Source organism: Phyllostomus hastatus, unplaced genomic scaffold, assembly GCF_019186645.2.
Source record: "Phyllostomus hastatus isolate PE091 unplaced genomic scaffold, TTU_PhHast_1.1 phas_scaffold_129, whole genome shotgun sequence".
Classification (NCBI taxonomy): Eukaryota; Metazoa; Chordata; class Mammalia; order Chiroptera; family Phyllostomidae; genus Phyllostomus; species Phyllostomus hastatus.
Window position 1 is genome coordinate 3,564,976 of NW_025334009.1, and position 26,199 is coordinate 3,591,174.

General features: G+C 44.6%; 1 protein-coding gene across 1 annotated transcript in view; it reads right to left on the bottom strand.

The window, feature by feature from the left end:
* Positions 1 to 26,199, bottom strand: part of DOCK3 (dedicator of cytokinesis 3) — a 268,143-nt gene that overhangs the window by 93,073 nt on the left and 148,871 nt on the right. The window contains exons 10-13 of the mRNA XM_045857241.1: positions 14,807 to 14,888; positions 9,239 to 9,299; positions 7,876 to 8,023; positions 2,395 to 2,483 (exon numbers count right to left, since the gene is read on the bottom strand). Of these exons, the coding sequence (XP_045713197.1) occupies positions 2,395 to 2,483; positions 7,876 to 8,023; positions 9,239 to 9,299; positions 14,807 to 14,888 (380 nt within the window). The remainder of the gene's footprint in view (positions 1 to 2,394; positions 2,484 to 7,875; positions 8,024 to 9,238; positions 9,300 to 14,806; positions 14,889 to 26,199) is intronic.

Below are 26,199 nucleotides of genomic sequence, written 5' to 3' on the forward strand. Positions count from 1 at the left end.
TCCACAGCTTGGCCCTGTTCCTCTCCGCCTCCACCTTCCACAGAAGAGCTAGAGGCGAGGGTTAATGATGCAAATTCATCTTAGACCAAGATGTGTGCACAAAGCCATAGTTAGTAGTCACTTAAAAACACAAAGAAAACCCGTGTGTCAACTGCGTTACCTGTCCTACTTGTTTTTAGCAGCGTTTGTGATACTGGAACTGCTAAAAGTCAGGTCTGTGGCTGCACACCTAAGAGGCCAACAACGGAAACGAGCAACCACGTACACGGAAGCTGCACCTAACAGAGTTCCCGCTGAATGATGCTTTACTCTCGGCACGCAAACCCATGTCACAGTTCCTTCTGCATTTTCTTAGGATTTGACTGGAACTGCCAAGGTAGTAAGCTGTCCAGGACTTTTAATAAAGATGGGTGACAATGTACAGCAAAGACAATTTTTTATAAAGAAGGGTCTCTAACTGAGGAGACTAATAAAGACCTGAACTATTCCTTGAGCAGCTACGAAATTCTCCGAAACAAAGACCCCAGAGTCTGGCAGTGGAAGGCCGGTGCTCAGAAGCCTGGTAGTAGAGCAGAAAGGCCAGTGGCTTGGAGTCTGGAAACCCAGGCTTCCTTGTTCGGCCAATAAGTACTTCCACTGAGCATCAGTTTCCTCACTCATTCAACGGGAGAGGCCAAACAGGAAGTTTCCAAGATCTCAACCACCTTCCAAGTCAAACCTTGCCAAGGAGTCATCAGACACACAATTCGAAAAGCAGCAACTTATTTTCCCTCCGGGCTTTTCCACAAGTGCAGGGGGAACTCCGCTCACAGTGGCCGCCCCAGCCGAGGCGCTCGGAAGCCCGCGGTGCCCCCAGCACAGAACAAGGGCCGCCCTCACGCCGTGGAAACACCCAGGGTCTGTGAGCACCGGACGAACCCCACGGACACAAACGCTGGCACAGCCTCTGCTTACTCGGGGGAGTCAGACTGAAGTCAGCCTCTGAACCTGGTGAGCTAACAGAAGAACTGCCCTTTCAGCTGTTTCTTCTGATGTATCACTGCCACCATCTCACTTTCAAAAAATGTCCTCTGCATTTTAATCACATCGTGTCTCAAGAACTCAGAGTCAAGGGCAACTCTTATAAATCAAATAAGTAAATAAAGCAAAGAACATTATCAATATTGATGTGAATGAGAGGTTTCCAAATTGCTAGTAACCTTTCTGTACTTTAAAAACACGACTTTATTTGCGTCTTGCTTTATCCTCGTTTTAGGTGAGCAGCATGGGCTCCCTTCCCCCGGTAAGCCCACAGCGCACGGAGCTCCTTCACATCCAGGCACGCCTAAGATGAAACAGTCACGTAAAAAGAGTCAGAGGCCCTCGTGACCCCTGTCCCACGGAGTTCCAGAGGGATCAGGTGCCCCCAGCAGGGAGTCTCTAACCGCGCAGCCTGGGTGTGTGTGTGTGTAGGGGGGGAGGGGGACACGTGGCTCTGAGGGCCCCTCCTCGGTGCGTATCTGTTGACCCTGACGGAGGAAGATGAAAGTGCTTCTCAACAACTCTGGGAGCCGGCATGCCTTGCAGTGGCTTCTCACTGTCATGTAAGGCCAACTTTTCACTTACAAGTCTATGAAAGTTGAAACAAACATGGTATGTAAAAGAGATTGTGACATAATTTAGAGGTAAACAGTGCCAGAAGAAAACATGGTTCTATGTATAGTTGAGGGTTACCTTGAAGGGTATATAAAAGCTCATAGGCTTTTATATAGTGCTTCTAATTTCATCAAGTAATTAATGTTCAATTTAGAAAACAATCTAATGTGCACATGTGCAATCTAACTGCACCAAGATTTAGACAGAAATTACATAAACAGAGTTTAAAAGCAAAGGAGGAAAAGGAAAAGGAGAAGCTGAGTTAAGATGAAATCTGCCTGGTAATAAAGACTTTCTATTGTAGCTCCAGAGTGACTGCTGCTGGCAGAGTAATCACTGGTTCTCACTTGTGTCAGGCTTTCACGGCGGTGCTAACACTACGCAAGAACAGGAAAAGCGACATTAATATTTGTCTCCTTTTGAGGGACTGGGTGTGTAACCTTTGTCCTGGAAAACACAGACTTCACATGTGACAAACCCTGCAACTTCCGTTCACTCTGGATTTACATAGGAACTCAAGCCACCTACCAGAGCACGTGGACACTGTCATAGAAAAAACGGAAAATGTATTTTGGTTGAAATTAATTAGAAAAGGTCCCAAATTATCACAAAATGAAATAGTACTAGAGGAGGAAAAGAAATGTCTATCGGGAACTGAACTTTACGTGTGGCAACCGATGGCCACCAGCGGATTAGGTGTGAGACCAGCAGCTGCAAGTGCGACACAGGGCTGTAGTTCTAGCCAGAAAAGTACGTCACCGTGGCTGGCGCTGGGCGCGGAGTACTTGGCGCTGGACTTGCGGATGATGTTCTCGTGGATCTGGGCCCACTCACTCTCGTTGTTGCACCTGCAACAGAAGGACACTTAGGTGATTCTCGGGGGTCTCAAACACACATTCCAATGTGTGACGCAAAGTTTAAAGGGACATTTCAATCTCACTCTCCAAAAGAAATAAATGTATATTTTACTGAATGAGATAAGGCTCATTTTCTGTTGAGGCACACAGAATATTCACACTTGGGGGAAAAAAATAGAAACTCTAGAATGAATCTCTACAAATACTGTTTAAGTGGCAAAATGCCCTCTCCCCTGACAGCACTTGCCCAGCTGTCAGGATTTTTCCTTTTCTAGTTCCTTACACACACACACACGCACCCCAAACAAACAAGCAACAAAAACAACTAGGCTCCAGAAGAAAGTTCCTGTCAGAGAAGAGACCCGTTCCTCTCAATGAGCACTACCACTGAGAAACGGACATGCCCAGCAGTTGCTTTATCCTGTCGCTCAGCTGTCCTCGTACTGGCCCAAGAGGAAAATCCTGCCAAGCCCAGGCTAGCGTGGTTATCTGCTTGGGCTGTATTTCAGCCAGTCCAAAGTGAGAAGAAGAGTCTGGGAGAGCAGTGGGTTTGGTTCACTGTGAAACCCTCCGTAGCCAAGGGGAAGGAGGACTCGGCGGAGAAGGCAGCTGCCTAAATATGAAAGGAGGCAGTTCTTTCCTAGGGACTTCAAATTGGAACAAAAGAGAGAGTGAAGGAGCGACGCTGTGCCTGTGCTCATTTATGACATTATTTATAGTCTTCCCCTCTAAAAGGCAATTCCAAGGGCTGCAGCCACACAACCACTTGGCTTAGCTTAGCAACAGAATAGGAATTCCCCATCCTAATGCAGACACCTCAATGGAACAATGGGAATGACATTCAGGTGAATCTCTTGAAAATCCCATGTGACACTGGCAGTCCCCGAGGCCCTGGCCCCGCTCCTGCCCCTGTTGGATAGGGAGGCATGGGCACACTGACTCCGCAAAACAGGGTCCACGGAGAAAGGAGAATTCATTGGATCCTCCCACAGTTGTGCAGAAGTGTGCAGTCCAGTACAGCCACTGCCAAGAGGAAACCTCAGTAAGTTGTATCACGTGCTGTCCAGCAGTGTGAGATACCGCAGCTTTCTACCTAAAAGGGTCTGTGCAGAGGCCACACAGAGTTACAGGAGGGTGGTCACTAGTTTAACTGTGCGACTCAGGCAGTGGTTCTTCAGACTCGTCAGTCAGTACAAATAAGCCTGCAAAAATGGTCAAACGTGAGGTTCTCACAGAGCTGGAAGGGTAACTTCCTGCTTTCAGAATTCCTTCCACACAAAAGAAGCGGGACTGTGTTCTTGAAGATGATCACTTCGATTTAGCAACTCCGCTGGAAATGGAAAGGGGGAGGCGCTGGCAGCAGCACCTCCAGCCCTCCCTGTCTGACACGCACTGTCTCGTCTTCCAGCCAGTCAACACACCAGCAGTGCCCAGCTGGTGAGGATTCAAAGATGTGTCTTTCTATCAGTTTGCGTCACTTTCTAGGTTTATAAAATCAGTAGTTACTTTAACAGAACTCTGACTACATTCTGTCATAAATAACATACTGCTTTCAAAACAGGAGTCTTGAAAAATTAACCCCCTTCAAGAAAAGACCCTCACTGGCCCCTTGGCAGGAGAGTGGAGCCCGGGCTTTGCTGACCACATCAACAGTGACAGCGTGTATTATTCCACTCGCATGGACCCTCCCCCCACACATACAATTCAGGTGCCAGAACACAGACGGCTTGTCTCTGCCGCCGCACACCCCTTAACTATTGGTGGCCTTCACAACTCTGTCTTCGGCCCATTTCCATCCTACCCTACAAGCTTTCGTGGGCAATCCCACCCCCTCCCCTAGTTTCAGCCACTACCAGAAGCTGCCAAGCCACAAAGCAGTGTCTTCAGACCAGACTCGTCCCTGCGACCCTGACCTCCATCCCCACAGCATGGCTCCTGCCCTCTCTCCCCGACCTGGCTGCTCCGGAGACCCCCTTCCACCAAGCGGAGCCCACTAGTCCACTGAGCCGGAACCCCGCCGGCTTTGCCACCTGGAAGTCTGTCACATCTGACCTCTCCTCTCCGTGGCCTCGGGGTCGTCGCTCGTCCAGACCGGTGTAATCAAGCCTCTCCTAACTGGCCTTTTAACCACCTCCCCTTCCAGAATGCCAAGAGGAGCTCTTCAAAACAAAGTGGGTGTGGTGTCATCAGCACATTTTAACCAATCACTAAGATATTTTGTAAAGAAAAATTACAGATGTAAGCATTTATTAAATAATCACGAGTTGTGATTATAATCAGGCGTGATTATGTCACACTCGATCACATTAATATTTAGAGCATCATTGCTGATGCTGAGAGTTTACCCTCAGTCACAAGACACGTAAGAGACTGTGACCTACATAGGTCTGCGTGTCTCTGCGGCAGTCCACCTGCCCCACGACGGCGACGTCCAGCACAGGCAGTGAAGTGGCACCCCACCACTCCACACCCAGGGGTTTACTAACAGAGCAAGACGAGAACTGTTGGTTTTCCCCACGGGATGTCCAAGAGCTCAGGGGCGCCAGAGCAGGTGCACACGTTCGCCCCACCAAGGAAGTCCAGAGCACCCTTCTCACTCACCGAGGGCACACACGTGAGCCCACAGGACAAACGGAAACACAGAAACATCAGGTGTCCAAGTGTTCAGCAAAAATGTATTTCCAGTGAAAGACATTCACTGGAAAAATGTCTTTCCTCAAGGTGAATTTCCAGTGAAAGCGTCATCAAGGATTCAAAGAGCGATGTGTCAAAACCAGCTGATGGAATGGGAAACAAGGTGCCTTGAAAAACTAAGTCAGATGACTCGGACAGTGGCTTTGGTGATGACAAAGACCTGAGAGCATGACTGGTTATGAAGATTTTGAATAAAATCTTCTCATAACATATAAGAGTGAGGGGAAAAAACAATACTTATCAATTTTATATATTATTTGATTATAATGTGTAATACACATTTTATATAATTTAAAATGTAACTAAGGTAATAAGTGTAATATATCTATTTCACTAGGGTTCACCTAAATATGTTTATCTGGACTTTCTCACTGTGAAGCTGGAGGGTGCTCACCCATATTTAGAGGCATGTGGGTCCGGTCGCACGCATAATATAAGGCCATCCCTCCACCCCACCTAAGGGTGGCTTTAGCTCCTGGGCACACCTCTCCTTGTATGTCCCAGGTTCAACAAGCCCTGTGCTTGCTTGTGACCATTGTCCCTCTGGCCAAATGGAAAGATATGATACCCACACCAGACTAAACAACACGGTGTGGCTATTAATTTGTGATTTTTCAGGCTTTTAACTCATTGGAAGGGATGTAATTTTCATGCCTTGGCCTCCGGTTGAAACCGGAAAGGAGGCGGTGCCCTCCCATCCACACGATATTAACTAACATCTATACAGCCAGAGCAGTGACCATAGCAAGAAACATTAAATCCCCCGTTGATGCTGATTCTGAATAATCAAAGAAATGATGAGAATGTCAACAACTAATGACATATTTTGCCAATTCATTGATTAAAACTGTACAAGATATTTTTATCCTGCAAAATCTTTAGCAAAGGTTAAAACACTAACAGTAGCCATTAGTAAACCCTTTAAGCTTCTAACTCAACCTAACGAACATGTGCCCTGAAACTTGCTGGAAAATACTGCTTCTCCCAAGGGCTGGATGCACTGTGCTGATGAGGATTTACAAGACTAATCCTGGAGAAATTCCATTCTACACACCAACCCAACTGCACAAACATGCAGTTCAGGGTCTGTTTGACAGTCTGTTAAAATTTTCAAGTGGGAAAATTATCCTACACTTTAACTGTATCGGTCCTTCAAAAAATTTAAGCTATCTCCATTATAAAAGCATTGGTTTTTTTAGGGTTGATATATTAGACACAGCTCCTAGGAAAAAGCTACACATGAATCACACTTCTTGCAAAGTGACGTGCTGGTACCGAAAGCTGTTGTTTTAGAACCAATTAGCTCAATTAAGCCTGACAGCACGATCTCAAGAGAGAGGCTGTGCAGGACCCCATCCACAGAGAGGATCTGTACTGAGGCGAGGAACAGCTGATACATGCACAGGCATGCAGTTCTCAAGTGCTATATATAAGTCTCATGGACAGAGTGAAGTAAGATGGTAATGATGACAAGTTTGGATTTCTCTTTAGTTCTGTTCAAAATGAGGACAGTGAATCAAGAAGCAGGTCCCACCATCCATCTATGAAGAAATCTGATATATAAAGAAAGTCTGTGGCCAAGGCATAAAGGAAGAAAAAACCCACCAAAATTCCCTCTGTAAGTTACTATTCCAAAGAAAGGGTATCCTTCCATCAAGCACATAACTCTGAATACAACTAAGGCAAAATAGGTATTAAGGAGATATGGTTTTTATCTTTAAATTACTAATAAATTTAAAATTATTAAAACGTGGTTCATTACATAAAGGCTCAAATTAAGTGTAACTGTGGATTAAGTTCTCTTTGTGCCTGAACCAAACAGAACAGATTACACAAAAAAACATCTATACAATGTTATGGCGAAGATATATTAACATGGTGATTGACAGACTTAACTTGGAAAAACAATATTTTGTTAGAATCGAAACAAAACAGATTAAAAAAATATTCTCACAGAAATATACTTGTTCCTAAAACTAACTAAACGCACCATGTTTTCAGCATTACTATTCATGCCTAAGTATCAGAAGCAAGACAGACAACACTCCTGGACTCTGTGTTTCCTTATTAGTTTCCCCTTGTCGTTTAACAAGAGTCAGGACGAGATGCACTGCCTCCGTGCGGCGGGCCCCTTGGCCGATGTGCACTGCGAGCAGCGCAGGCCTGGCTGAAGGGGCCGACAGACCTGCGGGGGCAGGAGGGAAGGCGGAAGCTCAGCTCCTCAGGAAAACTGGCTTTCTCCGAGGACAAGGCAACCTGACTCGTGACCGCTCTTCGAGGCGATCGGCAGCAGCGGCCAGCTCCGTCACCGCAGCTGGGGGCAAGCGTCAGACACAGAAGACTCTTTCATGTCCAAAACACATGAACAATGTCATCACTAGCCTTTCTGTAAGTACACAATGCCAGCTAATCGTGGCTAGAAGAGGAAGTGTACACTACCAGGCTTTTCCTTTAGGAAAGGAGGCTCCACATTCAGCTGCCTCGGGATCGCCTGCAAGCTTGTTAGAAATACAGCTGCCGGAACCCCACCCCAAACCGTAAATCAAAATCTCTGCCTTTTCAAAAAACTGTCTGTCTTACGTATCCTGATGAGTCTGTGTCCCACAAAGCTTAAGAACTGCTGCTCTCCAGGACAGTGCTGGGGTATCTTTTATCACAGATCACTGATGTTTCTGATGTCCACACTCACGTGTAAACCTTGAGAACAAAATCCTTTTCTTCCTTTAACTCTGCGAGCGACTGCAGGACGTCCAGGACGCTCAGGACCGCGCAGCCGTACGGCCTCCGGTAGTGCAGGTGAGCCGGGCCCTTCTTGGAGTCGTTCAGGAGCATCCGCCCTGGCGCAGAGCAGGACACACCAGTCAGACCGAGCACCCCGTGCCCCTCCCCACCGTCCCCGACCGTCAGCCAAGGGCGCCAGAGCTACAGGCACCTTAGAGACCCCCCCCCCGCCCCGGACTGGCGGGCTGACTTAGGATTGCACAGAGCCACCCACGGATGGAAGGGTATTTATGCCGGGCAAAGCCAAACAGGCCTCTGGCCAGGGCTCTTCGCCTGAATCACATCCAATCAATCTTCCTTATTCCTCGCCTTGACACCAAAGGTCCACTTATTCATCATATGACAATTAAACAGAGGCTTCATGAATTTCTTAGAAAAACCAATGTACTAACACATTTAAATTTAAGCATCTTAAGAAAGTTTTATTACTTATTAGAAGCTGCCAAAGTTGCTCCTGAACCCCAACAGGAGCGAGAGCCGTCTCACAAAGCAGGTAACACCTTGCTTCTCCTGCTCCCCGGGGCTCTGCCTACAGTGGCAGGAGGACTTACAAATGCCAAACTGGAACCTCGACAAATGCTTTATTAAGTAAAGCAAAACAAACAAATAAACAGAACCCCCAAAACACAGCAAAATAGTTGTTTTGTTGACAAAGGATTAAAACATATTCTCTAACCCAAACCTATGAAGGAAGACTTGGTTAGTCACAGCCTTCAAATTATGCCAGAAACGTGAAATAAGCTAGGCAAACCAGCCTCGGAATAGTAGCAAAAACCACTTTTTTCATCTTGGGTGGCACAGAAGTGAGATGCCACCCATCCACTGCAGTAAGGACAGTCACTCTAATTGTGTGGGAGACAGCATAAATCTATTATACATTTTGATACAAAACACGGCAGAGGCCATTCACCACCTGTGAAGCTGGCAACCGTGGCCATCTGCTATAAGATGCCTGTGGCTGAGGGCTGATACAGAGGAAGGGCAGTCTGATAAAGAGAATGCCTGTAAGCAGACCACTGGAAATAAAACGTGTGGGTCCAAAACAAATAGGGAACAAAAGATTTCAAGTGGAAAAAAAAAAGTGTCCCTTTCTATCCAACTCAGCTACCACGGGAGCTGAGCTCCAGGGAGAGCTCCAACACAAGACGGACCCCGCTCCTGACGCCCGACGAAACACGGGAGAAGCGGGGAGAGGACGAGCTCATGCACAGCGGATACTTATCCCGAGGCGGGCGGGCCTTAGTCAGGTGAATGAGTAAGGTGGACAGTACCTATTCGTATCACATGGGCAACTATATACAAATCTCTCTTCATGTCTTTGCTGCTCAGATCCTAAGAAAAGAGAAAAGTAAGTTAACTGAGGCAATGAATACACAGAAATAATTAAAATTTCATTCCGAACCTCATGAGGTTTGCTTTTATGGCTTTAGCATGTTATAAACAGGGGTGGGAGTCCAAGCACATGGCAGTTTAGTGTGTATACAATTCCTGCAGTAAAAGTCATTATACTATAAGCCCTTGGAAGTTTGTTTTATTGATAATACTTCTCCAGCTCTTATTTAGAACACCTAGCAGATATCCGTAAGAGTTCTCACAGGAGAAATCGCCATGATATTGCTACTATCACATGATAACATTCTGTAACAAAAGAAATGCTCAGTGCACAGAAGTGGGGAGACACCAAGAAGCCCACTAATGACTGAAATTTTAAAGTTTACTCTTTACTAATTTTACACTTATTCCACTGCCCACAAATGGTTACTGCACACTATGTATGTTCCCTTGAAAAAAGAGTAACTTGGTCTTAGTGAAACATCAATAATTTGATTTCCATTTCTACATTTAGATATATGAGGTCTGTCCAGAAAAAGTCCAGCCATTGTTAGCATCACGAGAACAGCTTGCATGGCATCAGTGTGACCTGGCAGTCAAGGACAGCGGACCGGAATGCACACGTGTGACCAATGCCGACTTCACTGTGCTCGCTAGCCCGTCACCGTTAAGTGAGCATGTGTACTGTGCAGCCATCACATTCAAAATGAGCAAGCAGCGCAATGAATCTGCATGACATTTTGCGTTAAGCTTGAACATTCCTCCATGGAATTCAGATGATTCGGATGATTCAGAAGCCCGCAGCTGTGGGCAACTGGTGACTGGCTGCCTCATCAGGGCAACATGCCCGCTCGTGCATCATGTCTCCTGCGGAGTTTTTGGTGAAACAGCAAATCAGCCAGGTGACTTAGCCTTCGTCACAGCCCAGACTCGGCACCTGCGACTTCTGGCTTTTCCCCAAAATAAAAATCACACTTGAAATGGAAGAGATTTCAAGGTTGTCAATGAGATTCAGGAAGATACAACAGGGCAGCTGATGGCGACTGCCAGAACTGTGTGAGGTCCCAGGTGCCTACTTTGAAGGGGACTGAGACAGTCATTGTCTATGTACAATGCTTCTTATATTTTGTATCTTCTTCAATAAATGTTTCTATGTTTCATACTTAGACACTTTTAGGACAGACCCTGTATATCACTTATACTTGAGTATAAAGCTGAAAATAATTTTATCTGGAAAATTTTAAGGGCTTCCTTAAGTAAAACAAGTCTGATTAGAGTCAGAAACTTTTAAAACTCAAGTTATAAAAACAATTTTATACATTGCTTATATTTACAACACACTTTGAAATAAAATGGTTATTTAGGAGTATGCGTTTATACTTTGTTTAACGTGTACTTGAAGTGAGGTCCCAGACTCCCCACCAGGTCCTCCCCACACCGCTCACTCCCAGCCGTCACTGTGAGTCAGTAATGACCGAAGGAGTGGCCTCTGTCCTTGATGAGACGGGCCCCCGTGATTTCCATTTTGCTTCTAGGAAAAGGTCCCTTAGTTCCACTTCCTTCCAACCTTTCACCTTCTGACTGGTCCCAGATGCTTGTCTCTCTCAGGAAAGCAGGAAAGGGACAACCAAATGGCAGGCATAACTGTAAACGATCTTTGAGATCCAGAGTGCCCACTTGGCTTTATTTTTAAACCCTATTGCGGGTACCTAAGGTTCAAAATTTAGGGAGGTCTCAGTAGCAGAATCCTGTTTTCCTTGCCTTACCCTAGTCCCAGCCCTGCCCTCTAGAATGGTTCTGAACATAAAAAAGAAAGGGCAACATTAAAAAGTAATGTGTAATGGTGAAACTGAAACTTTCAGATTCTAGATGGTTATAATATTTTGTCAAATTCTTGATGGAATAATAAAATGAGCTTCAATGTTATAAGTTTCACAGATTGGTATCTCTGGAATCACAAAGATAATTTTTATATGAAAGCTGTCTTTTGATATTAAAATGAGAGTTTCTGGCTCCATTCCACTAATTCCTTTAATTTAGAAATGGAATTTAAGATTATATCTTCAAAATAGTACTGTATTTTGACACTTATTAAGATGGCTACTAAATAACAAATAGAAATTGCAAAACAGATAATTTTATGTGCTTTTTGGGAGGGAAACATGTCTATTACCAAAGGATACAGAAATGTCTGACGCATTTCCGAGTGAAATGGTTCCTTCTGCACAGCTCAGACGATGTTAATCCTAATTATCAAATGTCATTAAAACTATCAGTCCCCATATACCCAGAGAACTGACAGATGGGTTGTACACAAGAGCAAGGGACCTCTCCCTTGGCTCTCTCTGACTGAATGAAAGGAAGAAGACTTAAACAGAATTTATAGTATTTTCCGAGTGGGTGGGTAGGGGCTCCTTCTGACCATGTTGTGCATGGTCCCCAGAACTCTTTGTGGCATCTGAGGTCAAGAAATATATGATAATAATCAGTGCAAGAAAATATTGTGAGTAAAATTATTATCTGAGTCCCACATAATTTCAATGTCAAATTTTAATGTAAAATTTAATGTAAATGTAAATGCATGGCTGAACACAGTTACTACAGTTATTAAACACACAGTCTTCAAAACTAAGTACCAAGTGCAGCTACCCATATTAAAATTCTCATAAGACTTGTAAAACGGGAAGAGGGGTGACTGACCCACCATTCATCAGGGAAGCAAAGTTTGAATTTAGATTTACTCACTGGACCACACCCTCCGGTCCTACATAATTAGAAGCTGGTCCCGGCTACACTTGGGTAGAGAGGGCAGTGACTCAGGGCTCAGCATCTTAGACTCAGTTACTAACACTCCATTTGAAGTATGGGAAAGCCAGCTCACTCCCCTGTGCTAATCTGCCATTTTTCTGTAGAGATAACGAGATTTACGAATACAAAACAAAGCCAATTTATTCATATTTGCACTGCAGAAAAAGGCTATATTTTAATGTATAATGTCATTATACTAATAATCAAATTCATTCTTAATGCCAAGAAATCACTACCTAAAATTCTACTTTGAAATGTGGAAGAGTATAAATAAATGTGGCAAACATAATACCAACTAATGCAGCAACTAAGTTCATTCTCTGAGCTGGTCACTCAAATGTAACAACATATAAGCACACTCATTTATTTTGTAACAAGTCATTACTGCGATCTGAGCACCTGTCAGGCCCTGCATGTGAAGCACTGGGTACCTAGCAGTGAGCAAGCACACAGACAACACGCTCATACACGCAGCCATTGCTTATCGTGAAAGTCAGCAAAATCCCCACTGTATCAGACATCCACACAAATATGCAATACCTCCTTCTTGGATGAAATTCTTCCTGCACAGGGAGCTCTGCAATCTAACAAGGTCAGGAAAAAAAACAGGCTTTCCAGAGAACAGGGCTGTGCCCTGAACAATGTGACTACCTGCAGCGTAGCTGCGACACCTGCTAGAGCAACCCCGCAAAACTGCCCCGTGTGCATGGCCCCTTTTTCCTGATGCTAAGGTACGCTAACAGGTAGGTATCACGTGCAGGTGTGGCTGCATTTTCTTGCATTTACTCTGAAACTTTGCAGCACAAATGCCAATTTGGAAAACTCCTTTAGCCCACAGGAGGAACTCAAGTTTTTGATAATGAGAAGACAGGTTCCACCAAAATTATTATTTCACATAACCTGAAGTAAAAGCACAAAGTTCTTGCCTAAGACCATTTTTTCAAGAAAGCTCATGTGCTTTGGACAAATTCCTCAAATGGCTGTTGGGATCTTTTTAAAGAAGCCCAGGGCTGAGCGACAAGTGGTGTTTTTGGCAGCCTTCTGCCTCCGCGGCAGCAGCCTCGGGGCACATATGACTGTCACGTGCAGCTCCGACTTACAAAGCGGGAGCTGAGCTCGGCTTCTGAGTCCACGTGGATAATTAAAATGCTGTGAAGCGAAAATTCTGATTTACTGTAATTACATTCAAATATCATCATAATTAAGCTCCCTTTTTCAAGAGACGAGGCCTGCACTCATCGTGTTCAAGGACAGCATGTGCACACAGCTCTGTTCCCACAAGGCCGAGGAGAAAGGAGCCAACGATTTCTTTTGCTGCTTTAACCAGAAAAGAGCAGACTGCCAGGATCTAGGAGAACCTCCTGAAACCACGGACACATTCCAGTTCTGTTTCAGGGCGGCAGCCCCAGAGCCCCAGTTCAGGAGCTCCCCCACAGTCCTCTAGTGTAAGTCCATTAACTGCAGTTTGGACTCTTTGCCTTGTTTTTTTCCTGTTAAAGAGAGAGTGCTGACCTTCCCAGACTAAGACACCTCAACTCCCTTAACCGTCTTCATGGGTCAACATCTGCTCTTTCTTCCTGCATTATCTCCTAAGCTTTGAATGCCGACCTCCAAGGTGAACAAAACATCGTTTTAGCTTAGCCAGATTGGTAATGTAAATTTTTCTGTACATCTGGGGCATTTTCAACAATAGCTATCCTGGTGAAAGTGGCTTCTGACTCTGCAGTAACATTTTTTGAGGTTTTGAAAGGCAAAGTTGTCGTAAATGAACAAAAAGGTCAGGTAAGCAAATCCAATTTCACCTCTAAAAGAAAGCCACATGTCGTATCACAAACCCCATGTGTGTTTAAGAGGTGCACTGCAGCTGTGGGACACCTGACTGTCACCCATCAATCATGGACCACACACGGCAGTGGCACTGAGGCCCCACATGTCTCCGCACCCATGGGCTTTGATGTGTCTCAGTGTCACTGAAGCAGATCAAAGGATCCATGGCCGTCGAAGCTGGTTTACAATCCTGACAGTCTTGTTTTCTTCCTCAGTGCATAAATAAACTCAGATAAGGTAGAGCAGTTAGGTTTTTAACTGAGTAAAGAAAAAAACCTTAGTAAATAAGCATCAACCTGCAAAATACCCAAGGCAATGTGGCAGTAAGAGGCTTAGCACTTTCCAATAAGCGAATCACCAAGGCTTCCCAGAGAGGACAAGTTCATGGTTATCCAGAAAAGACCTGAGGTACAGATCGTAGAAGGAAAAGAGCCTCTGGTACCTGACTGAGCACTACTTAGTTTCCTTTTATGTGCACTCACACAAAAAATACACAGCAAAGCTGTAAATGTGATGGATGTCTTTTGAGAAACTAGACTTACACATGAGAGAAATTCCCAGTGGCCTTGAATAAGAAAAGTAAGACAGACTTTTCTCAGATTTTAAGTGTCTATTATATTAAAATAGCTTATAGAATCCACATCAGTAAAAGGCACTTGATTATATTTCTCTAATAAAAAATTTCAATTAAAAACCAATTTCAAGTTTTCTTTAAGTATTTCATTAAAACCTGATAGAAACATAAATCAAGTCCCATTCCCCCCAGTGTGTGGGGAAGTAAGAATAAATGCTCGTTTCCAGGGTGACAGTGTCCACACAGCAGGCCCTCATTAGCGCCCACAGCAGAGAAGGGAAAGAGAGTTTGCACATACTGTAAAAAGGGCACACATTCGTTCTATCTTCTCTGGGTTCCTTGGCCCACCATTCTTGTTCAGTCTCACCAGAAACCGCTCACTGAAATGCAGGAGAGAGAGACAGAAATGTAAGGGACTGCATGCTCCACAACAAATACAAAGGGCATTCACAGAGGAACCCTAGATACCTTCAGAGCAGCTCAGTGACAGGCAAGGCCTAACGTACGTATCTCCTAGTTGCAGGACACTATTTTTCTTGCTGAGCAACAGGCAAGGGACACTACAAACTGCCTGATAGGTATTGTTGTTTATTCGTTGCTGGTGGCTCTTACCTCCCTACAAGTGCGTGCCCCTGAGGACAGCAATGAAGACTGCCTCGTTATTAACCCAAACACCCCCAAAGCTCCAGGCATAATGCTAAACCCGTAACAAGCATATGCAGTCTCTGATGTGAACACTCAGGTCATAACATATACATCGTGCCAGATCCAAAATAATCTCTATAACCCATCTTACATCCTCCATATAACTGTCAAGAATCATTTGAGGGCAAAGAGAAAAATGTTACAGGAACTTACAAAAAACTGGGTAAAAACCCAGATACATAATGTATTATAACTACAGCAATGGCCAGAATTTAATAGGGCCATTAAAATATTTTATTCCCTAAACAAAACAGGTTAATCCTGAAGGAAAACACTGGACTAAAAAAACTTCAGAAACATTACATAAACTAATACAAAAAAAAAAGGCAAAAACCCCAGTGTTTGCAACATCTGGAGAAATGTCTCCTGGCTCTCTCGTCTCCTGCCTGTCCCCACCCAGGGTCTCATTCCTGTCCCTTCATCCCGAGGTTCCCTGTGAACTGTAACAAAAACACTGAGCCATGGCAAAAACAAGGCACGGGATCTGAAAGCACTTACTTCTGCCGTGCCCAAGGCCGTCTGTGTACGCATTATACACGCGTGGCTTCCGGGGAGGGGCCAGAGAACTAGAATTGAAAGATACACTATCAACTGCAGGGGCTGCTCAGTTTGCTTCACCTGCTACATTGAGTCAACAAACGGTTACTGAGTTCTGTGCGCTAAACGTGGAAATTACAAATGTAAACAAGATGTATACAAGGTACTTTTCTTCACAGAGCTTGTGGTCCTGGTAAGGAGTTAGATACACAGAAATGAAGCTCAGAAGAGATTTGGGCCAGATGTAAAATTGAGATTCTTCAACCAGGGGACTAAATGGAAATGAGAAGGAAGTGGCTACAGAATGAGAAGAAAAAGGGCTTTTGTCAGAATCCTGAGGGGCACTGGTATTTAAGAAGTAGGCAAAAGAAACACTGACCAGTGTGGCTCAGGTGGTTGGGCATCACCCTGCAAAGTGAAAAGTCACCGGTTCAATTCCCGGTCAGGGCACATGACTGGGGTGTGGGTTCGGTCCCTGATCAGGGTATGTGTGGGAGGGAACTGATCAATGTTTGTCTCTCGCATTGACGTTTCTTTCCCTCTCTTCCTCCCTCCCTTCCCCTCTCTGTAAGAATAAATTAAATCTTAAAAAAAAAAAAAGAAGCAGGCAAAAGAAGAAAAACTAGACATACAAGGACAAATAGAAAAACAAGAAAAATAAGGAGGATGGGGCAACGCACTATCAGTCGAGGGAAGAGTGTCTGAAAGAGGAGGGAGGGGTCAGCGAGGTGCAAGGCTATGACGAATCACACGAGACCAGGACAACCGGTGTCTACTGGATGCCAAACAGAGATTACTGGTGATTCTGGCAAGAAGCGCTTTAGTGAAACAGTAGAGAAAAAGGCCAGAGGCCAGTGTGAGGAGAGGAGTAACACGTGAGGAGCAGAAACAATGCCTAGACCATTCCTTAAAGAATGGCTGTGACCAGGCAGAAGTTACAAACTTTTAGTTAAATGAGCATGCTGGGTTAAGGGAGGTCTTTGTTAGAAGACAGGGTAGAGCCAGGATGGTGGAGGAGTAAGTGGAAGCTACACTAACCCCCTCCCAGCACCAAACTAGAATTACAACTACATTATAGAAAAACCATCCTGAGTCACCAACTGAACACTAGCTGGAGGGAAGTCGTATAACCAGAAACAGACAGAAGAAATGACGTCAGCATAACGAGGCTGGTCGGGAATGAGGAGAAGGCATGAGAGAGCTGGTCGGGCTCCCCCAGGCAGCAGCTACAGTTCCAGGGGGGCATTTCAGCAGCTGGGGGGTTCCCCCTAAGTGTGGGGTCTATACCCCAAGCTGGGCTCCCCAGCCTACGGCACCAGAGCCGGCACCAGAGCCGGAAAGGAACCGGGATAACACCCGGCTGTGAAAAGCAGCAGGGCTCCTGTCCACCAGGGAGAGATGGCTGGAGATACAGAGGGCCTCTTAAAGGGCCAACAGACAAAATTCTGTCTGCGGGCCCTTAGCCTGGGCTCCAGCAGAGGGAGGGCAGAGTGGACTCAAGAAGCCCGAGGAAGAGTGTGGGGCTGGTGGCTCCGGGGAGAGAACGGAAGGAACAGCTGCCAGGATCCCCGTGGTGAGTCACTACTCCGCACACTGCAGAGGCCATCTTCCTCCAGGGGAGCACTCCCCTCCAAGTGGCAGCAGCCTGAGGGGAGGCCATAACCCCACCCGCAGGAATTACTCTCACCCCGCCCTGTGGTGCGTAAGCGCTGCTGCTGAGGCCTACGAGAGGAAGCGACTTCAGGGATTAAGCCCAAAAGAAAGCCTGCAGGCAGAGGAGGCTCTCGGAGAGCTCTGAGACTTTAGGTGCCCCTCTCCTGGGCCCGGTGCTGGTACAAGCCAGCCTCGGTGCACAGTCAGGTTCTTCCTGCCCGCAGCCAGGCCCAGTCACGGGCAGCGTTTGCCACAGAGTCTTTACAGAGTCTTTACTGATCTACCTAATACACTGACACAAATACAAAGAAGCCAAAGTGGGCAGACAAAGAAACAGACCCCAAATGAAAGGACAAGAGAGTTCACCAGAGAACCAGATGGAATGCAAGCAAGCAATTTATCAAATAGAGCATTTGGAGTAACAAATACAAGGATACTCAACAGCATGAAAAGAGACATAGAAACCATCAAATAGGGCCAGTCAGAAGTAAACAACGCAATCTCTGAAATAAACAACGCACCGGAAGGAATGAACAGTGGGTTAGATGAAGCAGAGGATCACATCAGTGATTTGGAAGACAAGGTAGAAAAAAACACCCAAGCAGAGCAGCAAAAAAAAAGAATGCTAAAAAATGAGGAGCGCTTAAGAAACCTTTGGAACAACATAAGTGTAACAACATCCGCACCTTGGGAACATCAGAAGGAGAAGAGCGAGCAAGGGATCTGGAACCCGTTTGAAGAAATAATGACCAAAAACTCCCCTAATTTGGTGAAGGGAAAAGACATGCAAGTCCAGGAAGCTCAGAGAGTCCCAGACAAGTTGGACCTAAAGAGGCCTACACCAAGACTCATAATTAAAATGCCAAGGCTTAAAGACAAGGAGATCATCCTAAAAGCTTCAAGAAAAATCAGGGAGTTACCTACAGGGGAGCACCAATTAGACTGTCATCTGATTTCTCAACAGAAACATTTCAGGCCAGAAGGGAGTGGCATAAAATATTCAGGTGATGAAAAGCAATGACCTACAACCAAGGCTACTTTACCCAGCAGGGCCACTATTTAAAATCGAGGGAGAAATAAGGAGCTTCCCAGACAAGAAACAGCTAAAGGAGATTGTTAACACCAAATGAATACTGCACCAAATGTTACAGGGCCTGCTTTAAGAAGAAGGAAAAGAGAAAGGAAAAAAACAGAAGAAAAGAGTCTAACAATAAAATGGCACTAAATATGTATCCGTCGATAATCACCGTCACTGTAAATGGCTTAAGGTTCCAAACGAAAGACACAGGGTAGCTTCATGGATAAGACAAGACCCATATACATGCCGCCTCCAAGAGACCCCTCTCAGATCAAAAGATACACACAGACTAAAAGTAAAGGGATGGAAAAAGGTATTTCACGCAAATGGAAAGGAAAAATAAAGCTGGGGTAGCAATACTTACATTCAACAAAATAGACTTTAAAGCCAAGGCTACCTTAAGAGACAAAGAAGGACACTACATAGTGACAAAGGGAACGATCCAACAGCAGGATATAACCCTAGTAAACACCTATGCACCCAACACAGGAGCTCCTACATAAGTAAAGCAAATCTTGATGGACATAAGGGGAGAGACTGACAGAAAGGCAGCCATCGCCGGGGATTTTAACACCCCACTGACGTCAATGGATTTTTCTGCCTGGAAGCAGACAGAAAATCAACAGGGAGACAGCAGCCTTAAAAGACACACTAGATCAAGTGGATTTAATTGCTATCTTCAGAGCATTCCATCCCAAAGCAGCAGAACACACACACTCCATGTGCACTTGGAATGTTTTTAGGACAGGCCACACGCTAGGACACAAAACCAGTCTCAGTAAATTTAAGAGCACTGAAATCGTATCAAGCTTCTTCTCTGACTACAATGCTATGAAACTAGAAATCAATCACAAGAAGAACACTGAAAAACACATAAAGGCATGGAAGCTAAACAACACGTTATTACACAATGAATGGGTCAATAAGATCCATCAAGGGAGATCAAGGGAGAAATCAAAAAACACCTGGAAACAAATGAAAATGAGGACACAACAACCCAAAATCTGTGGGACACAGGGAAAGCAGTCCTAAGAGGAAAACTGATAGCATTACAGACCTATCTCAAAACACTGTAAGAAATTCAAATAAACAATCTAACTTTATACTTACAGGAACTTGAAAAGGAACAACAAACAAAGCCTAAAGTGAGTGGAAGGAAGGAAATAATAAAGATCAGAGCAGCAATAAACAAAATAAATTAAAAAAAAATGATACAAAAGATCAATGAATCCAAGAGCTGGTTCTCTGAAAAGATAAACAACACTGACAAACATCTAACCAGACTCATCAAGGAAAAAAGAGAGAAAATCCAAATAAATACAATCAGAAATAAAAGAGGAGAAATAACAACTGACACCAAAGAAATACAAAGGATTGTAAGAAACTATTATGAAGTCTCCATTAAAATCCATGAAAAAAACTGAACCTCGATCCTTGCCTACAAAAAATTAACTCGAATGGATCATAGACTTAAATATAAGAGTTAAAACTATAAGAAAACACAGGAGAAAAATGAAGACAAGTACCTTTGTATCTTGTTCACAACTGTATTTCCGTATTCAGCACACAATAAAAAAATCTCTGTGGTCCTGGCTGGTGTGGCTCAGTGGATTGAGCACTGGCCTGTGAACCAAAGGGTCACTGATTCAATTCCCAGTCAGGGCAGGTGCCTGGATTACAGACCAGGTCCCCAGTAGGGGGCATGTGAGAAGCAACCACAGGTTGATGTTCCTTTCCTTCTTTGTCTCCCTCCCTTCCCCTTTCTAAAAATAAATAAAATCTTAAAAAAAAAAGAAAAAAATCTTTGTGATCTTGGATTTTAAGCAAACATCATTAATCACAACAAAATGATAAATTGGACTTTATCAAAATTAAAACTATGTTCTCTCTGAAAGACAGTGCTGAGAAAATGAAAGACAAGTATAGGCTGAAAGAAAATATTTATATTCATCTAAGAAAAAACTGATTTTAGATTAAAATATATCTCAGAACTCAGTAAGTTTAAAAAAGTAAAATATCTAAACAAAACTTTCACCAAGAAATATTCAAGATGGCAAATAAGCTCAGGAAAACATCATCAGTCATTAGAGAAATGCAAATTAAAAGCACTACATACCTACTAGACCGGCTAAAATTAAAGATTAAGTACACTGACGGATATATGAGAATGAGATCGACCAGCACTCTCATAAACTGTTACGCAGAACGCAAAATACTATAGCCACTCTGGAAAACAGCCTGACTGTCCCTTATAAAGTTAAACAAACAAACGCTGACTCTATGACTCAGCAACTCTACTCCTAGGTATTTACTCAGGAGAAGTAAAAAACATACACACAACACCTGTATGTGAATGTTTATAGCAGCTTTATTCATAAAGGCGAGAAACTTCAATGAAGATGGAAATGCATGAGTGAAAACTACAGAACTCTAAGAAGAAAATGTAAGTATAAATCTTCATTACCTTGGATTATGTAATGATTTCTTAGGAGGACATTTATAGCATAAGCAATCAATGAAAAAAAGAGATAACCTGGACTTCATCAGCATTTAAAACTTTTGGCTTCAAAGGACACCATCATGAAAAGGAAAGACAAGTTACAGAATGTGAGAATATATTTGCAAATAATGTATCTGGCAAGAAATTTGTATCCAGACTATATAAAGAACTTGTACAACTCAATTATAAAGGAACAGACATTTCTTAAATAGGCATTTCTCCAAAGAAGATAAACAAATGGCCAATAAGGACGTTAAAAGATGTTCAACATTATTAGTCATTAGGAAAATGCAAATCAAAACCACAATGAAGGTACTTCTTCATTTCTACTAGATTGACTTTAATCAAAAAGACACATGATGACATGCTGACAAGGAGATGGAGAAATTGAAACCGTAACAATACTGCTGGTGGAGATGCAAAATGGTGCAGCCACTTTAGAAAATGGTCTGGTGGTTCCTCAGAAGATTAAACATAGTTTAACATATGATCCAGCAATTCTCCTAAGTATATATACAAGAGATGAAAATATATGGCCACACAAAAACTACACGAATGTTCATAGCAGCATTATTAATAATAGCCAAGGTAAAAACAACCAAAATATCCATCAAGAAATGAATGGATGAGCCCTGGCTGGCGTGGCTCAGCGAATTGAGCACGGGCTGCGGAACCAAAGTATCGCAGGTTCGATTCCCGGTCAGGGCACATGCCTGGGTTGCAGGCCATGGCCCCCAGCAACCGCACATTGATGTTTCTCTCTCTCTGTCTTTCTCCCTCCCTTCCCTCTCTAAAAATAAATAAATAAAATCTTTAAAAAAAAGAAAAAAGAAAGAAATGAATGGATGAGTGAAACATGGTAGGTGTACCCATACAATGGACGATGGTAAGTCATAAAGGCAGGTTGCACTGATACATGCTACGGTGCAGATGAACCTCAAAAACATCATGCTGAGTGATGGAAGCCAGTCACAAAAGACCATATTTTGTAAACTCCCATTTCTATGTCATGTCCAGAATAGGCAAATCTATAGAGACGAAAATAGATTTAGTAGTTGCCTAGGGCTGGGTGTTTGGGGGAAAAACTGAGGTGACTTCTAAAGAGTATGAACTTTCTTTTGGGGGTGATGAAAATGTTCTAAAAGTGTGATAATTGTTACAAACACCAATATACTAAAAGCCACTGAATTGTGCCTTTTGAATAAGGAATTCTATGGCATGTGAATTAGGCTTCATAAAGCTGTTGCAAAAAACAAACCACAACTAACCTGTTCAGGGCTTAGTCTTGCTCTCTGACAAAATAAAAGTCAGGTCTTGCAGATGTGCAAGGCCTCATGGAGAACATGTGATACATACACCACGCTCAGTTCTTTCTTGTGTTCTACTCTCCACACACACTGGTCTCCTAGACCCAGATTTCTTCAACAAGCCAAGCTCCTGCTGCCTTAGGACCTTTGCACACGCTGTTATCTTTGCCTGAAATGCTGTTCTTCCAGCCCCAGCGGTTCAGCTCACACGCCAGTTTCCCACGGAAGCCAACTTTGAGACGTCGGCAAAAGCAACACTTCTTCTCTCCCCATTACCCTGTCTCTCTTCTTTACAGCACTTGGCACTAACTCTTTACTTTTGTTTATTGTCTTTCTCTTATGTGAGAGAGTACACTCCCTAAATACAAGGGGACCCCTGTTCACTGCTGTATTTCTGGTGCGTTCAAGAGCCTAGGTGCTCAATAAATGTTGAGTGAATGAAGGTGGGAACTCCCTGCAGATCTGCTCTGTGGAAATCTGCTGATGAAAGTCACCATACTAATGGGTGGCAGCACCATCATGCTATGCAGAAACACTGATGAGCCACCAGGGAGCAAACGAGACGGTCAACACAAGTCAACCTTCCAACCTGGTGACCAAGGACTGAGATGCGTCAAGCACATGCTGTGGCAGAGAGGGTTCCCCAGCTTCTCATTAAAATCCGTGTTCTCCACTGCTTCTTGAGCAGCCAGGCAGACTACACTTCTCAGCCTCCCTTGAAGCTGGGTGCGACCTTGTGACTGTTCTAGACATTGAAATGTTGAGGGGAATAAGGTGGGCCGCTTCCAGGCCTCGCCCTAAACACCTCTTACATGTGTGCGTTGGTCCTCTCCCCTTTCCAACGCCTGGAATGGAGAGGATCCCCAGGGCCACCAAGGGGCCACACACTGGCGATGGCAGAACGTCCAGCAGTCTGAGTCCCTGTTTGGAGCTGTCAGATAACCACAGAGGTAGGTGCAGGTTGGAGGGGCTGCTCCAAGCTCCGGTCCAAAGACAAAAGGATAAAGAGAATGTTGGGTGGACAGAGTTGCCGGCCCTATCAGAACCCAAGAACTCTCTCTCTCCCCCGGACGGGGAGAGGAGGCTGCGGGGGCAGTTCTCACAGTGCCCGCCTGAGCCTCACGTTTCCTAGAGTCCTTCGTGCTTCTGGTTTCACCTGACCTTCTTCGCAATTTGTGAAACATTCAAAATAACTGTTTTTTTAAATTTCAAAGGCCATTAGATACACATACAATTATTTCCTGTTTTGCTAGCTCCTCCAATGTGTATGATAAATAAATGATGCTTTCTGTTAACATTCAAACTCTTCAAAGGCCAGTATCTATATGATGTTTCCTGATTTGGCAATAGCTATTCTAAAAAAAATAGTTAAGTACTGCTAGAAATATTTTACTAAACACAGACAGGTTTATATCCTCTAGGACTGCTCAGAAGTTTAAAATGGTACGTCTTTAAGTACCAGCGGGACAGGTGATACCTGACCCCACAATGTGCTTTTATGCAAGGCAATGGAGTCTGTATGAACACAGTCTGATAGCTGCTGTTCGAATCTATTTGCCAGCCAGAACTACAGCGACTCCTCCTGTTTCCCAAAGGTGTGGAAAACTGAAGCCGAGAGAGTAAAACTCATTCACGAGATTTTGTAAACATCCACACCTCTGTATGAGGGCAACGTCAGTGTTTCTCTTAACCTGGATGGGAAAACACTACCTCTTTCAAGAGGACAAAAGGGATGATGGGAAATCCTCAGTCTCCAATGAGCAGTGCTGTAAGAGGATGCTCTGCACGCAGCTATCCGGACGACAAGCTATGCAAGAACGGGGTGTGCAGTTACACTGATTTCATGTTATCGGGCAAGTCCGTGCAACTGAACTCCATTCATTTGAATGTGCAGCAAGTCTAACAGTGCCTTAATTTTAAAGTCACTTGCTCTCCCGAGAGTTCTAATGCATACACTCCACACACTTCTTCCCTGATGCTATTGTCCAGTGACCTCCAGTGTGGTGCCAGCCTGCGCCAGGACGTGAGGCGGAGACGGAGTCTCTGACCCTCAGGGCGGGTGCTTTCTGAAGACTCTGCTTTGGAGACACAAGCACGCTCCTCAGTACATTCGGAGGACTTCTCCCCACTTTCGCAATTTACTCTCCTGTTTCTCGTCTGGTCCTCTGTGGAGACAGACGCCAGCTCCTTAGCATCTCTCTCCTGATAACCTTCTAGGTGCTTAAAACAGGCGAGTAGCCCCAAGGCCACACTACACGGTACAACCCCAACAGACTAGGAAATCTCTAATACTGCCTCATAGATTCATTTTCCAATTTAGATCACTTGACTTTATTTCTCAAGTTCTTCAAGTTTTCCCACTTCATTCTAAAGCAGGAAGTGCAGAAATGCACAAAGGGGTTTCATAAAGGCAAATTAATGCTGTGATTTTCAATTTCATTTTTAGCATCAGCTTTCCTCTTCTTTTCAACAAAACCTTTCACGGTTCACAAACATACAGAAATTTAAAACAGAACTACTTTGGCCGAATCAGAAGCGGAGGGAGGAAGGCAGGGGTAGGACCACCCTACCTGGGCCTCTTTCCTACCCACCAGCCCTGGGGTACTCAGGGCCCCGAAGAACACTTCCATGACTGCTAGTACAAGTCAGAGGGTTGCCAGCCTTCCTCCTTCCTTTTCATTCGTTCAATAAGCACTCATGAACTCCTACCATGTTCCAGGAACTGAGCTAGATGCTGGGAATACAGACATGAAATGGAGCCAATCCTCAAGGTTCTGAGTCTACTGGAAGAGAGACCCAAGAACCCAAAAATTGCAGCACAAGTAAGAATTCTCTAATTCCATGGAAGGGTTGGCAAGCTTTACTGGGATTAGGACAGACTGTCTGAGGAGATACTGGAACAAATTCTGGCAACACTGCTGGACTCGCAGCGTTTGGTAAGGGAGAGGTCGGGATGGAGAGAAGGGGGTTCCGGGAGGAGAGTGCACCGAGGGCAGGCTGACCCAGGAGGCAGCTTTATGGCGGGAGAGCTGGGAGCGCGAGCTAGGAGGGCACTGGCGTGCTGGGCAGTGGTCGAAGGTGCTGCCATCGGGAGTCCCTGGCAACTTATTGAAGGGCTGATTCCTGGCTACATCCCAGCTCTGGATCAGAACCTCTAAAGGAGAGAATCTTGGAGGGAGACCAAAAATTTGCACTTTAGAAAAGGTTTCAGTTGGTTGTTGGGATTAACAAGTTTGGAAAACTCCATTATAGGCCTCAGAGAGGCTATGAGAAGCAGTGTTGACTCGTAAGTCCTTGGAATGATCACTTGGGCTGCAGCGTGGAAGGCAGGCTGGTAACAGAGAAAACACTCCAGCGACCACTGGAGCAGCCCTGGGCGCTGTGGCGCAGCCTGGAGACTGCAGGGAAGCGAGTGGCTGTGAGAGGTATCCAGGAGACAGAGCTGACCAGGTCTAGATATAGTCGGATGTAGTAGCACCAACCAGAGAAGACACAAAGGAGGGAGGTAGTGCAGATGTGCGTGCTGACTCTGAGGTCTCTGTGGGGTATGTAGGCAAGCAGAAAGCAGGCAGCTAAGAGCCCACATCACAGTAGAAGCCCAGGGAAAGGTCTGGGCGGGAGACCCAGCTCCACCCTCATCGGGATGCCAGAGCAGCAGCAACGGCAGCCACTAAATGAGCATCTTCTGTGCACCGGGCATTGTTTAAACAAGTGCTTCTTTTCTTGCATTTAATCTTCGTAATAGGAATTTCACCTCCGAAAAAAAATGAGAATCAGAGGGGCCAAGTTCCTGGCTCAAGATCAGAAAGCAGAAAGAAACGGTAAAATTGGAATTCTAATCTCGATCTGTCCGACTTCCCAGCCCATGCTTTATCTGTGTTTCATCTTATGACATGAGACTGAAAGAAAAG